Here is a 16,188-nt window from a genome sequence, read left to right as displayed (position 1 = left end):
GAGTGGCCTCCAGAGCACTGAGTGCAGTCGTGCAGACTGCACACTGTACAAGGAGACACTGCTAAGACAAAGGGTAAGCATTTCGTGGACGTATTCATGCTGTGGCTTATTTGTACAGTTTTCTGCATGTTATTTGTACAGTTCTGTACCTTTGTACGTCATTCGTACAGATTTCTAGCAGGCGGCAGTCAACCGTTTCAACAAAACCAGTATATTATCACAATCTTCCAGCAGCTGGAAATCAAGTTCTCCAGGAAAGGGTACTGTTTTCTCAGTGCACAAGGCAACATATGGGCTAGTGTTGGCCTTGACTATGGCCAGGAAGAGGCAGGTGGGGTCAGAAAGGAAACTGGGCAGACAGCATCCCAGGACAGAGCAGGCAGTGCCTGGCTTCCAGGGTCACCCTGGGCAGTTCCACACCTCGGGGCAGCTGTATTCCTGGATCCGGCCTGTAGCTGTATTCCTGGATCTGGGATGAGGCCTGTAGGTGACCCAAACTGTCTCGGACGTGGAGAGCAGAGAGAAGTCGAGTGGGCAGGGAGCAGACCTGGATGCGAGAAGCCAAGAAAGCACGTGTGAGGAGAAGTGAGACAAAAAGGGGGCTCTGCAAGGACCTGAGTTTCAAGGCCCCTTCCATGTGCTGTGTGACCCTGGCCAATCATTCGCCCTCTCGAGGAAATTGCAGGAAGACACCCGCAGAGCCCACGCAGAGAAATGCTGGGATGTGGACTTATATGTTCTTGGATGGTTTTCAAATCCGACGGTGTCATTCTGTTTAAATCCTGTAATGATCTCCCAGCACCACAGGTGAAGACCAACTTTGTTAGCACGGCACCCGAGCCAGCCTGCCCTGTCCCTGCCACGTCTGCCCGTGCACCTCCAAGTGCACCCCCAGACCTCTTCCTGCCCAAACGGAGGCACTAGGACTGGGCCCCGTGACTTCCGATTCACTCCAGTGCTCCTTCTACCACTCAGTGATCAACACCAAGACACTGGTGGCAGATGACTCGGATCCTGGCTCTGCCACCTACCTACTGTGTGACTTTGGACACGTTGCTTACCCTCTCTGTGCCACAATGCCTGGAACATAATAACTACTCTGGAAGTTTTAGCTATTATCATTACATTCACATTTGGATAGGGAGAAATTCCATAGTAACTCAAAGGAGGGGCTCTCTACTGGTGGAAATTGGAGGAGTCTGACAGAATGGGTAGCAGTTGAGAGGATTTGAGTAGCAATGAGCAAGAGGGACCTCTTCCTTTTCCACTTGTAGCCTGGAGGCAGCCCCTGGATTTCTCAATCCATCTTGCCACTTTGAGACCAGTTACACAACCCAAATCAGATGACCACTGAACTCTTACTGGAAGAGAGACGAGGCTAGCAGTGGAAAGCTAGGCTGATACATATACATAGCCATGCCCCGGACTCCCTGTAACCTAAGCAGCATCATCCCAGCCAACTCACAGGACTATGGAAGAGGAGAATAAACGTTTGTTTTATAATCCACTGAGAGTGGGGGGGGGGGGGATTGCTTGTTATATAGCATTATCGTAGCAGCAATAACTGACTAATACAATTAGCACCAGAATATGAATTTGAACATCCGATTTAAAAAACACAGGAGAGACAGCGAGAGAGAAGGAGAGAGATATTAACATACGGAACATCTACCTTGTAGCTTTTACTTATTTATTTATTTTTTTAAAGTAGGCTCTAGGACCAACGTGGGGCTTGAACGCAAGACCCTGAGATCAAGAATCACATGCTCTACTGACTGAGCCAGCCAGGAGCCCCTTACCCTATAGCTTTTATTCTAGCCTCTCTTCTGTTTGTTGGGAGGAATATCAGTTGGGGATCAGGAGTTTGCACAGGACTAGGCCATGGATGTGACAATGTCACTTGTGATTGTAGATTTCCTCTCTTTCTGGGTTGCTCCTCCTCTATGCCTAACCTTTTCGAGCATCTTTTTTTGACCCCCTACCCTGGTCTTTGAAGCTCAGAGTATGAATGTGCATGGAATTGCTTAAGACCGTCAATTGGTAAATTGCTTCCAGGCAGTTTCATAATCTGTTCTATAAAGGAACAACGCAGACGGAATGTGTGACCTACTGACAACAGTATTTCCCACAGCTGTGAATGTTGTTTTGTTTGTTTTTATCACAGGCTGCTCCTTTATAAAGCCACTTGAATCCTAGAAGTTTATCGGCCAAGGTAGAGCTCGCTGAGTTACACAGTTTCCACTGCTCCAATGTATAGGAAGAGGCCTGGCCCTGGAATGAAGGGACCCAAGTCTGGGTCTGGCTTCCAGATGGCACTCCCAGCCCCGAGGAAGCTTCCCTACCCCCACAGCAGACCTGCCTATGCTCTCATGACCAAACTTGACCTTGAGCTGCTAGAGACAGAGATATGGACCCTCAAAAGTCAAAGAAATCTGGAGGCTGAAGACCAAGGAACAGAGTGAGACTAATCCCAGGACACACTAAACCGATGACCCCTAAGGACCACCAATGGCCTGCTGGGTCCTGCACCCTCCCCGCCCATCCTTTAATCCAGAAAGTGACACATGCATCTGCCCCGCTTTCTGCAGCAGCTCTGAGAATCTCCTCCCCACCATAACTGCTTCCCACCACCCACCAAGTACCTAACTGCCCAGACCTCAAAGTGGGCCTGTTGCTGCCGGGGTGAGCTTTTGACCTTCATCTATCTGATAATCTCTCTGCCTACCCAGGGATCCCATCTGGGACAGGAACAACACGGAAGGATGTCACTTAAAATGACTTGGGGATTTTTCTGACCAGTGGAGGCTTGAAGCGAATTAGACAGCAATGTGGGTCTGTCCCATTCAGAGAATATTTTGATAATCCAGTAAAATAGTTGTAGATGATTCCTGGCTTCATTTGTGGTTAAAACTGGTATTTTTCGGGGCACTTGGGTGGCTCAGTCAGTTAAGCATCTGACTCTTGATCTCAGCTCAGGCCATGTTCTCATGGTCCATGGGATTGAGCCCTGCATTGGGCTCTGCACTGACAGTGCAGAGCCTGCTTGGAATTCTCTCTCCTTCTCTCTCTGCTCCTCCTCCACTTGTGCTCTCCCTGTCTCAAAATAAATAAACTTTAAAAAAACCCCACAAAAGCTAGCATTTTTCATTTGCGAGTGTATATGTATATATGCATGTCTCTTTTAAAAAATGTTATGGCTCAGTAAAAAATTAAGACTTCGTTCTTGTCTTTAGCTCAAAGTTCAATTTTGGGGTAAACTCTTAAAAGTTGGGGATTGAGTTTAATTCATTCGCTATCTCCAGAGACAAGTAGAGTGCTTAGTATCTATTAGGTGCTCAATAAAGGTTGACTAATGGAATCAATGACAATATAATATAATTAAAAAATATATACCAAGCAGGCCTAAAACGGTTAGGGCTTTTAGCTATAGCTTGGCAACAATTTGGATCTCTACGTGTTGAGGGTCACAGGGTCACACAACTGTCTAGTTTGTTTTTTAAGTAGAGTTCTATTGAGATGGTAGTTAGTTAACCTCTGCCTATAACCCTAATATCTACTAAATTATTGAGTGCTAATTACACATCTTGCATTCTGCAGCAAAGCACTTTACATGTTGACCTCATTAAAGCTTCACAATATCATCCCTATTTTACAGGTTGGGAAATAGAGGCTCAGATAGACCACTTGTCCTAGGCATGCTCACTGAGTGAGATAGTGGCAGACCAGGGATTTTCTGTTGGGTGGGTCAGACTCCAAAGCCCAGCTCCTAACCGCCCCGCCCCCCCCCCCCCCCCCCCCCCCCCCGGCTCTTACTGACTCCTCCCTACTCCTTGTGATCTTCCTGCAGACTGTTCCCAAAGCTTTTCCTCCCCAGGGAATTTGAGAAACATTAGCCACACTCACTGCACTTTGCTGCCTGGTTTTTTGGACCGTGGATGTCTTGGGAAGCCTTTTCTGGTGCCATTTGTCTTTTGTTTGTTCTTCTTGAATATTTTGCTCATCCAACTTGAGTCTTCGGCAGGGTTGTCCCTGAGTGAGAGATGAAGCAAATGGTTTGTTAATAACCTGTCCTGTGTTCCCCACCATCAGGGCCCTGCTCCAGCTCAGAAGGTAGACAGACACACCAATGCTATGGTTTTTAACCCTGGCTGAACACCAGAGTTCCACGGCAAACATTTATTTTATAATCAATGACTGTTTAAGTAACATTATGCCAACTAGTCAATGGAAACTCAAACTTTTATACAGTTATATGTCAATGCAATAAAATTTAAACCATGTGAACAAAAATGCATAGTTTATGCCCAAGCATAAATTTTTAAAATTTATGCAAACTCTTTCAAAAAGTCTTTTTAAAAAATGTTTATTTATTTTTGAGAGAGAGAGAGAGAGAGATCAAGGAGTGGCAGAGAGAGAGAGAGAGGGACAGAGGATCCGAAGCAGGCCCTGTGCTGACAGCAGAGAGCCTGATGCCAAGCCTTGAACTCATGGACCATGTGATCATGACCTGAGCTGAAGTCGAATGCTCAACTGACTGAGCCACCCAGGTGCCCCCCCAAAAGTCTCATAATGAAAATTATACTTAATGTGAGAAGCAGGTATATTTTAATATATTTGATATGATATGGAGTGGGAACATCAGAAGGACCTGCTCTCTCAATACCTGCAACTGTGGCCCTGAGAACCCCAGCCTCTGCCAGAGCTGCCCCAGGGCAGGAGGGATTAGGGTAGGGGAGGGGAAAGATACCCTTTGACCCACTCTCTGATCCCTGCTGGTGCCTGACAATGGCCAGCCCAATTGGCAAGCAGCCAACGAGGGAGACTGGGTAATGTGGTCCCTAAAAAAAAGGAAAAAAAAAAAAAAAACAATCCTCAGGCCCTCTCAGAATGACCTCAAAGGTAGTAATGGAGAACACGTTACACAACCCAGACAACTGATGTGCATTATAAAAAAAGATTTTCTGGGGACAATCTACAACATAGGAATATTATCCCTCTTACCATGCTGATAGAAAATAATTTGGATTAAGGAAGGCCTTTGATAGAGTCCCTCAATTCATACTGTGCAGGGGCTACCTCGGGGTAGGATGTAACATGCCTGCTAGCTCTCTTGAACAGAGCTGGCTCCAGAGAGTAAGAAGTGAGGGGCTGCACATTCTCCTGCTGCTTTTGGAGAAGGTACATTGAGCACAAATAGCTCATTTCCCACTCGTTGCCCCCACTGAAGAAGAGAGAAGTGTAAAGGGGTGGACTGTAATCATACAAACTGGAAAAGGATCCCAGTGTTCCTAGGGCAGCTAAAGAGAAGGAAAAATTCACTTAGCTAGGCCCCCCGTTCCTTGGCCAAAGGAAAGAATGTGTCCCCAGTTAAAGGCAAACTTACATTGCATAGGGCTTGTTGGTGGCTTCCTTCACGTTAACCACAGGCATGGCACCTTTCCGACTTGAAGAGGCAAGGGGAGCTACAAAAGCAAAAATTGAGGAGACGTGAGTAAGGCGTGGACAGGGAGGAGTATTTACTCATTTTTGAAATAACAATAGGAAGTAAGCAAGAGTATCCAGAAACAGTAAACATCTCTCTTAATCTCAAATTCTCATGTTGACGGAGACCCAGGGCAGTGGCATCTTGTGACAGGATGGATACTGACCTTTGGTGTAGTGGTATCAACAATCCCCTCACAAAAAAGCAACCATGTTAGGGCAAGTTTTCAGGAAAATCGCCCGTAGGGGCCTGAACCTCCCATCACCTGCTATGTGTAAAGCTTTTTTCTTTTTTAATGGAAAAGAAAATATTAATAGTTTCATGACCATTGTTCTTAAGAAAGCTCTTTTCCTATTTTCTGTGAGTATGGGGATAGATAATATATGAAGATGACTGTGTAATTTTGTAATATGTATAAATAAAAATAATGTAAACTATATTTAAGTTCCTCCACTTGAAGTTCTTCCATTTGGGGTGTCGTTGGATATCCCTGGCTTTCCCAAACCTATTTGCAGCTCCTGTGTTTATGGATTTTCCTGGGACATTTTGCAACCCCCTTCACCCCTAACAGCAACATGGCCACCACTAAACGACAGATCACACTAACCTCTGAGAGGCTCCCTTCTGCCCATCTCCCACAGATGGCCTAGGCTGTCGTTACTGAGGCCCAGCTGAAGACCATAACTATACAGCACTACTGAATGTAAGGGCCAGATATTTCTTCATCATGAGGCTCTGCACTGTAGAATGTTCAGCAGCGTCCTCGGTCTCTACACACCAGATATTACCCACTAGCTGAAAATCAAAGATATCTCCCGATATTGCCAAATGTCTCCTGAGGATAAAATGGCCCATAGTTAAGAAGCACTGGACTGTCTGTCCCCTCTGTCTACCCCCAGCATGAGCAAGTAATGCCAACTCAGGGCCCAGGATTGCCCAGGCTAACCTGAAGATGGCTATCTTTGGACACGGGTGTGAATAACATAAAACAAATGCATTTAATTTAACAGCATGTAAGACAGCATGTGAAACACTTGGGCCAATTTTCTTACTTTTAAGGTCCTGGTATTTTACTGTGATTAAAAGGTCAAATCTATTCCAGAGAAAGTGTACCCCTGATTTGGGTACAAGAAGGAAACTGTCATGCTAGTCTGTGCTAATGTTTGCCCTAATAACTATGGGAGTTTGGTGGATGGACCATGGAGACCCTATGAGCTGGCTTTAGTCCATCATTTGGGGACCTCTCCATTTGCCCCCACACAGACCATCCACAGTAGCCAAACAGGTATCTTCTTCATCCTGAATGTTCCTTGCACTTTCCTTCTCTGAAACTGAACATCTAGAATAAACAAAATCTGAATTTCTCATTCTACTCTGCCCCATCCTGTCTCACAAACCACGGTCATCAAAATCTTGTTCATTTCAGCTCACCTGTCACCTCCAAGAAGCATTTCCTTAATCAATTACCTCAGACAGAAGTGATCTTTTAAAAAAAAATTTTTAAATGTTTATTCATTTTTGAAAGAGAGAAAGAGAGACAGAGCACGAGTTGGGAGGGGCAGAGAGAGAGGGAGACACAGAATCTGAAGCAGGCTCCAGGCCCTGAGCTGTCAGCACAGAGCCTGATGCCGTGCTGGAACTCACTGACTGCGAGATCATGACCTGAGCTGAAGTCAGATGCTTAACTTGCTGAGCAACCCAGGCGCCCCAGAAGTGATCTTAATCTCTATGACTACTTGACTACCTCCCACGCTCCATTTTTGTTAGTGATGTAGCAGTTACTAATTTTTTCTGTATTTTTGAGGCTGGTATCTCTGTCATCCCCTCTGCTGGAGGGGAGATTTCTTGAGTGAGGAACTGAAAATTCTTCATCTTTGAAGACTCAAGAGCTGTACTTTTCAAGCTGTCTGTAGAAGATATTAGTTGTGAAGAACCAGTTTTTAAAAATCTTTTTTTTTTTTTTTGCAATCCATAATGGAACTAGTACTTTTGTGAAATACAATGAATTAGTAGGAAAATGACCAAGCTCTCGGATGTCCTGACAATATTTATTGCTAAAAATAGTCCTAAATGCTTACTTTCAACCTCTGCACATTTCATTGCAAATTAGTAACAAATAGTTTGGGGACCAGCATTGGTCCACAAAGCACTCTTTGAGTAGCCCTCCCCCAGCACAGTGGCTATCACAATAAAAACCTTCTGGTACAGTGCTTCTCAAACATGGTTCTCAAAAGAACCCCCTGGAGGACTTGTAAAAAATATAGATACCTGGGTCCCACTCCCTGAATCAGTAGGTCTGCGGTGGGGCCTGAGAACTTGCATTGCTAACAAGTTCCCAGGTGATGAGTTTGCTGTCACGGCCTCTGACCAACCTTTGAAAATCACTGGACTAAAAACCTGAACAAATGTCAAGAACACTGTCCCCTTGTGGTGGCCTATCCTCAAAACAGGTGAAGCCTCTAAAGCTAACTGCTCACGTCACCACTGCACCCCTCTAAAGCAATGGTTATCAGCTACCATGTTGTTGCACCTTTGCCAAGGGGCTCCAGACATAAGAAATACTTCTGGCTTCTTCTGTGAGAAGCCAGAAGTGTCCATACCTTGGGGCTGTTCTGGGCCCAGGTCTTCCATGGGTAGCTGTGTAGGTGACGCTGAAGGAGAACATTGGGGCAATGTTGGAGATGTCACTACAGCCGGTGGCCTGGGTGACACAGATGACTGGGAGGATGGGGATCTTGGTGGTGATCCGGTCGTTTGTACCTGCTGCTGTGATTGGACAGGTGTTGAGCTGAGTGCTAAGTGCACAGCTGGGAGTGATGCAGGCATCGGGTCAGCTGGAGAATGTGATGGTGATGAGGCCAGCGCAGTGGCAGGTGACTGCTCAAATGAAGAGCCAGCTGGTGAAACGGGTGATTCTACAGGACGCTCATGTGTGGATTCAGGTCTCTCCACAGGCGAGAACACAAGTGGACCATGGCTGTCCTTTCCTTCCTCTTTGGGAGCCCACTGTGCGTGAAGTTGTATGGATTCCTCTTCTGTCTGGAGGCTTGACTGGCTGCCTTCAGGGCACTCATTGCCAAGGGCAAGTTCTATATTGCAGTACACTTCTACGCGGGGGAACATCACTCTCTTGGAGGGAGAATTGAGATAAGCATCATCTAGGAGAACAACAGTATGGGGTCACAGGTGGCATTTCTAACCCCTGGCATCAGCATGGTGTTTGCAAAAAGGGATTTCCCAAATTATTTTCATAAGCAGGATTAGTGCTTTTGAATGGCCTTTCTTTACTTACTCAAATTTATATTATTTGGTTGTGGATTGATTCACTTATTCAATGGGTATTTATTCAGCATCTATATATGTGCCAGGCATTATATCAGGCATTGAGGAATGAAGGGGACAAAAACAGTGTGATGGTTCCTGACTTCTTAGAGTGTGCAGTCTAGCATGGGGGCAGGCATTGACCCCCCAAATAATCTCAAGCTGTAACCAAGACAAGTTCTAGGTAAGAGTGAAACATGTTAGCAGACAGGGAAGCAGGGAGGACTTAATCAGGAGGAGTTCCCTGAGGGAGTGATATTTGAGCTGAGATCTGAAGGGCGAGTGAAGGTCCAGGTGGGGGTCAGGATGGATGGGGAAGAGCATTTCCAACAGGGGGAACAGCACACACAAATGCCACAAGTTCAAGGGGGCATGAGGAGCGCCTGAAAGGTTAGTGTGGTTAGAACCGGGGTGGGGGCACTGTGGGGAGAGATAGGTCTGAGGAGGCCACAGGGGCCAGACCATGCTTGTAGACAACGTTGAGGGCCCTTGGTTTCCATGGAGACCATGAAAGACTTATAGGTGGGGCAATGCTGCACTACCTCTGGCTTTGGCGAGATCACTGTGGCTGCTGAATGAAGACTCACTGAGAAGGGCCTAGGGGACCCAGGGAAACCTGTAAGGCTGCTCTGGAGAGGTGTTTAGGGCTTGCACCTGGAAGGAGATAGAAAGAAGATTCTGTTTTGGAGGTAAAATAAATAAGAACTGGCACTGGATTGATTGAGGAAAGAGAGGAGGTAGCTGGTTTGCACAGCCAGATGGACGCTGGTTGCTGAGAGGGTGACCATGGAGGGGATGGGTCGGGGGAGCAGTGAGGAGGGCACAGGTTATGAGGTTGTTTGGGGACATGTGGATTTTAAGGGGCCTTAGAGATGTCCAAGGAGAGATGACAAATGGGCAGTTGGATACATGGGTTTGGATCTCAGAGAAGGGGTGAGGGTGAGGGTGTACCTTTGGAAGCCTCATCTATGGATGGTAACTGCAGCTGTGCTGGTGGCTGTGGAGGGATTGCCCAGGGAGGAAAAGCACAGTGAGAACAAGAGGGAGTAAGGACTGAGCGAGGAGAGGGGGAAGGGCGGAACCCAGGCCAAGTTTCTAAAATAGGCAAGACAGATGTAGACTCTCTGTAGACCAAAGAAAGTTGCTGGTAAGAATCCAGTCGAGAGGTGGGGGTTCAATATATAAAAGAGAGATAGAATAATGGATGACTCAAGAGTCCTGAGATGGTGAAGGGGTCTGAGCACAGGCAGGGTGTGGGTTTTAGGCAAGAAGAGGGTTGCTTCCTTTAACTTTCGAGGAAAGAGGGAGACAGAGAAGGGTGAGTCTGTATATTCGGTAGTGCAAAGTTGAGAGAACTTCCCTCTGTTGGCTTTGGTTTTTTTCTGTGAAGTTGTTTGGATACAAATCCCTCTGCTGGGGATCAGGGAGAGGGGTAGTCTTGAGGTGGTGATTACAGAGGAGGAGAGAATGGCTTGACAAGTACTGCACGACTGTATTTTGTGTAGAAATCCACAAGCTAGTTCTAAAATTCATATGGGATTGGAAAGGACCTGGAATATACCAAACACCTTTGAAAAAACAAACAAAAAAAACAAACAAAACAAAGTTGGAGAACTAAGACTACCCGATACCAAGATTTATTATAAAGCTGCAGTGATGAAGACAGCATGACATTGACATAAAGACAGAGAAATTGATCAATGGCACAAAACAGAAGGTCTAGAACTGGACTCATGACATATATAGACAACTGACTTTACTCAAAGGTGCAAAGTCACTTCATTAGAGAAAGCGTAGTCTTTTCAGTACTGGAGGATCTGGATGTCCATATGCAAAAAAAAAAAAAAACAACTTTGTTTTATACCTTGAACCACATCCAAAAATTAACTCAAAATGGAATATAGACACAAATGAAAAGCCAAAAAACTAAAACTTCTAGAAGGAAACAGAAAACATTTTTGTGATCTTGAGTAAGGCAAAGATTTCTTAGGTAAGACACCAAAAGCATGATTCATAAAGGAAGCAAATTAATAATAAGGGCCCTATCAAAATGAAAAACTCCTTTTCAGAATACTGTTAAGGAATTGGAAAGAGAAATCACAGGCTGAGAGACAATATTTGAAAGTCATATTTCTAATAAAGGGCATTTCCCTGGGACCATGACCTGAGCCAAAATCAAGAGTCAGACGCTCAACCGATTGAGCCACCCAAGTGCTCCTAATTTCTTAAACATTTAAATAATTATTAAATTATTGTCAAATGAAAAAGCAAAAACTATATACTATTCCAGGTATAGAAGAAGCCTTCTATGTTCCTATTATCTTTCCTACATACCCTATCCTGAGTTTGAGTTTTATAATTTCTATACAATTTTGTACTTTCCAAATTTATGTACTATAAAAATATACATTATTCTGTATATTTTTAAATTTTGTATCAATTGAAATAAATCATTATCCATTCTCCTTTTTTAAAAAAAACATATAAAAGCTTCTAAATAAAACAATTCAATTTTCAGATGGGCAAAAGGACCCACTGAAAGAGTTTCCAATGGCCAAAGCTGGAACAATGTGAGTAGCAAAATAAATAAAGATTGAAAAATAACCCAAAGTATAAAATAAGTATCCACGAGTCCATACTGAAACAAACAAGCAATTGAAGAAGTACAACAAATGGGGGAGAAGAGACAAATCTCCCAAGCAGAGAGATTTATGTAGATACCCTGCCCTCATTCCCTGCCCTCAAGGAAGTAAAGCCTAACTCTCACCCCTTAAGTGTGGGCTGTGCATAGTGACTTCTTTCCAAAGAGCACAGTATAGAAAGGGGGAAAAAGAGGGGCGCGTGGGTGGCTCAGTCAGTTAAGCGTCCGACTTCAGCTCAGGTCACGATCTCGCGGTCCGTGAGTTTGAGCCCTGCGTCGGGCTCTGTGCTGACTGCTCAGAGCCTGGAGCCTGTTTCGGATTCTGTGTCTCCCTCTCTCTCTCTGCCCCTCCCCCGTTCATGCTCTGTCTCTCTCTGTCTCAAAAATAAATAAACGTTAAAAAAAAAAATTAAAAAAAAAAGAAAGGGGGAAAAAGAGCAACTTCACAGTGGAGAAACCCAATAAACACCACTGCAGACAAGTGCAAGGTCAACATCATGGGTGATATGCCATGGGGATAGCATGTATGTGCCCTCGATATAATGTGGCGACAACGGCACTTTGCCTCTGTGGTCTTCCTCTCTGGAACCCAGAACCCCAGTCTAATCATGAGGAAAACATCAGACAAACCCCAACTAAGGAACATTCCACAAAATATCTGGCCAGTACTCAAATCTTCCAAGGTCATTAAAAACAAGAAGAGTCGGGCACTTGGGTGGCTCAGTCGGTTGAGGGTCTGACTTGGGCTCAGGTCATGATCTCACAGCTCGGTTGGTATGTTCAACCCCTACATCGAGCTTGCTGCTGTCAGCACAGAGCCCACTTCAGATCCTCTGTCCTTCTCTCTGCCCCTCCCCTGCTTGTGCTCTCTCAAAAATAAACATGAAAAACAAACATAAAACAAGGAGAGTCTGAGAAAGTGTCACGGATACAAGGAACCTAAAGAGACACCATGGCAGAATGTGATGTGGTCTCCTGAAGGGGATCCTGGATCAGAAAAAAGACATTAGGTTAAAAAGGAAGGAAATCTGAATATACGGCTTCAATTAATAATAACATCAATATTAGTGAAATAATTGTAAACACTCCACTATACTATGTACCAAATTTTCCATGTACCATACTATAACATCTCATGGGTGTGAGACATTATACTAGGGAATGAGGAGTATATGGAAGCTGTCCATACCATTTTCATATTTTTTCTGTGAATCTAGAACTATTCTTAAATAGTGGGAAATGACCAACAGAATCGAACACTTCGACAAAGAAGATATGTAGATGGCAAATAAGCACATGAAAAGACGCTGAACATCATTAGTCATTAAGGAAATACAAATTAAAATCACAACAAGATACCACCACACAACCAATCAAATGGCTGAAACTAAAAAGACTGACCATTTCAAGCGTTGGTGATAATTTGGAGACACTGGAACTCTTATACGCTGCTGTAGGGATGTAACATGGTCCAGCCACTTCAGAAAATAGTTTGGCAGTCTCTTAAAAAGTTAAACATACATTCTGGGTATATGTCCTTAGTCAGTATACGTCCCAAAGAATTGAAAACAGGATCTCGAAGATTATTTGCACATCCACGTTCATTGCATCATTATTCACAATAGCCAAGAGGAAGAAGCAATCCAAATTGTTCATTGATAGATAAAGATGGATAAACCTTGAGGACATTATGAGAGTGAAATACACCAGTCACAAAAAGACAAATGCTGTATGACTCCATTGACATGCGGTATCTAAAGTAGTCAGTCTCCTAGAAGTAGAAAATAGGACGGTGGCTTCTAGGGCTTTGGAGAAGGAGAAATGAGGAGTTGTTGATCAATGGTACAGAGTTTCAGTTTTGCAAGACAAAAAAGTTCTGGAGACGGGTTGTACAATGTGAATATACTTAACGTTACTGGACTGTCCGCTTACAAATGGTTAAGACAGTAAATTCTACGCTATGTGTGTTTACCCTGGTTATACGTATATAGAATTCTATGATTAAATGTACATTCACCATACCACCTTGACATTCCACTCCTAGGTATTAACCCAAGAGAAATGAAAGCATGCGTTTGTGCTAAGCCTCCATGAGTATTCGCAGCAGCTTTATTCATGAGAGCCCCAAACTGGATGCGACCTAAATGTCCATGAATGGGGGAATGGATAAACGAACTGTGGTATCTTCATAAATGGAATGGAATGGAAAAAGGAATGAACCATTTATACATGCAATAACACGATGAATCTCAGAATAATTATGCTGAGTGAAAGAATGCGGACCAAAAAGAGTCCATACTGTAAGTCCATACTGGAAATGTGTATAATGACAGGAAGTAGGGGGAGGAGGGAGGGGTCACCAAGGAGGTGGAGGAAAACTTCGGGCATGATGGATGATGGTTCACTCTCTTGACTGTGAGGCTGGTTTCACAAGTGTGTGTGCGCGCGTGTGTATGTGTGTGTGTGTGTGTGTGAGAGAGAGAGAGAGAGAGAGAGAGAGAGAAGTTAAATTGTGAGAGGGAGGAAGGTGCCAAAGAAGCAAGAAGGCCAAGAAGGAAGGGAGGGAGGGAGGAAGGAAGGAAGGAAGGGAAGAAGAGAAGGAGGAAAGAAGGAAAGGAGGGAGTCGGTCAGCCTGGCCAGGCACGCCTGGATGCCAGATGGATATTTTAGACAGGGCATCCTCTGAGCTCCAACCTCACTCAACGCCCACATGCACACGTCTGTGTGGGGAATGTGGATTTTCAAGCACGCCAGCAGGCAGTGCCCTTGCCTTTGGCAGAAGGCTGCTGCCGGGGGAGGCCAAGGGTGGAGAGGGAAGCTCGCCTGGCGGCAGGAATAATTAGGAGGATGTGAGTCCTTGGGAGGGCGGAAAAGGGGGATGCCAGGAGGCGGGTGGAGGCATTGAGGGCGACACTGCGGGTGTGGCTTGCTGCCAGAGCTGACCCCCTCTCCAGAAACCAGCAGGGCGGAAGGCTGGAGCGGACTCCCATTTTTCTGTTCCCAGATGGCAGGTGGGAATTAAGAGTGTGGCTCTGGGCACCAGCCACAATTTCTCAGGATGTGTCATACCTCCCGCTCGCATCTGGTGCTGAGAGGAAAATCCAGCCCCACCACACCCAAGAGGATGTAGGGGTGGAGCTGAAGGCCGCACGGACAAAGCCATGCCAACACTGGCAAATTGGAAGAGCAATCAGAAATAGCTGTAGCCGGCACGAGGCATTTTCTCCCTTATGAGTTGTGCCTGTTCCTACTTGGAGTGAGTCCAGGACCTCTGGGAAAACCCGCCATGCTCCACACACAGCCCTAATTCTTTAGCGGATGCCCGAAATGCTACTATTTGAGTCTTGTCCTTGGCTTTGAGACTGCCGTTTACACCATCATGTAAATGATGGGGCCGGGGGAGGGGGCGATGGCTCTGGGTTCCTCCCAGAGGCTGGCAGAGGGGCTACTGAGAAGTGGGGGAAACCAGAGATGCTTAGCAAGGCACTTCATAACTCTCCCCAGGGCTTTCCCTGAGAGGAAGAGAAGGAAATTCTAGGGGAGAGACAGGCAGCCAGGCTGCAACCTGAGGTGTAGACGGGTCTCCTGAGGCAGGGACTGGTATCTGCTCTAGAATCCCGGCCCCAGATCAGGGGATCCCCCAACCCCAAGTCCCCTAGTACACACCATCACAGAGGAAAGAGTGAAGGGGCTCCCCAGCTGGTGGTGGGAAGGACCCCAGGCCCTCGCCAGCCCCTCCTATTCCTGAGGCTCTGTAGGTGAGACCCATCTCCACCCCTTGGGTGGTCCTCCTTTTGGACACTTGGGAATCAGTCCTCACATCTGTCACCCATGTAAATGTGTGCTGGGAGATGAATTACCTGCTCAAGATCACACAGTTAGTACGGGTCAGGAATCAGGATTTAAGCCTCTTTACAGATTAGGAATCAGGACAGAGAAGGCAAGTGATTTCCCTGAGTTCACACAGCTGGTGGGGAGGGGGGGAGTGAGAATCCTGGCCCAGGCTTTGCCTCCAGAACCCATGTTACCTCCATCCTTCTCTCTTGCTTCTCTTACCCCTTGCGGGAAGAATGGACCCAGGAGAAAGGAAAAAGTCAGGACAAGGGGAACTTGGGCAAGCAGGAAGCAACTTTGAAGGAAAAAAAGTCAATACATCCTACGGGGGGGGGGGGGGGGAACCCACGCTCGATCCCTTAATCTCGCTCCTAAAATATATATATTTTTAAGTATATACACAAGAAGCTCACCGCAGCATTCCCTATAATAGTGAACATTTGGAAACTCAAAAGAATGATCAAAATTTGCTGCACAACTGCGATGAAATATCACACAATTGCCAAAAAAGACAATCGCAAGGGTCATATGACAACGCGGGGGGAAAAACACTTCCTTTGACCCAGGAATCCTTTTTTCTGGAAATATGTCCTATGGGCACAATTCTAAGTATGAAAAAAGCCTTGTTTCTTTCCTTTTATCAAAGATGTTTGCCATGGTCTTCATGGAGTTAGCGTATGTAATACACGCCATTGGAATCTTCCACACAAGAATGCACGGAGGAGGTGCAAGTATAGGAATCACACTTGCTAAACCAACACAGGGCACAGGCTCTTCCCTCTCATTTGTTGATCAATATGTCACTTGGGAGTCTTACACAAATATAAACTAGTCATTTCTAGTTCTACATTAACAATACGATTGTCTTGGAAAGAATATAAAATGAAACGACACGAAAATGGAATCCCTC

At 45.4% G+C, this 16,188-nt stretch overlaps 1 protein-coding gene across 2 annotated transcripts in view; it reads right to left on the bottom strand.

The window, feature by feature from the left end:
- PNPLA1 (patatin like domain 1, omega-hydroxyceramide transacylase) overlaps window positions 1-16,188 on the bottom strand; it is a 50,642-nt gene that overhangs the window by 3,440 nt on the left and 31,014 nt on the right. For both annotated transcript variants that reach the window (XM_060615326.3, XM_060615327.3), the window contains exons 6-9: window positions 8,083-8,640; window positions 5,384-5,462; window positions 3,904-4,029; window positions 421-547 (exon numbers count right to left, since the gene is read on the bottom strand). In XM_060615326.3, coding sequence (XP_060471309.3) covers window positions 421-547; window positions 3,904-4,029; window positions 5,384-5,462; window positions 8,083-8,640 — 890 coding nt within the window. The remainder of the gene's footprint in view (window positions 1-420; window positions 548-3,903; window positions 4,030-5,383; window positions 5,463-8,082; window positions 8,641-16,188) is intronic.

This window comes from Panthera onca, chromosome B2 (assembly GCF_046562875.1).
Source record: "Panthera onca isolate mPanOnc1 chromosome B2, mPanOnc1 haplotype 2, whole genome shotgun sequence".
Taxonomy (NCBI): domain Eukaryota; kingdom Metazoa; phylum Chordata; class Mammalia; order Carnivora; family Felidae; genus Panthera; species Panthera onca.
This window is presented reverse-complemented; position numbering and strand designations above follow the sequence as displayed.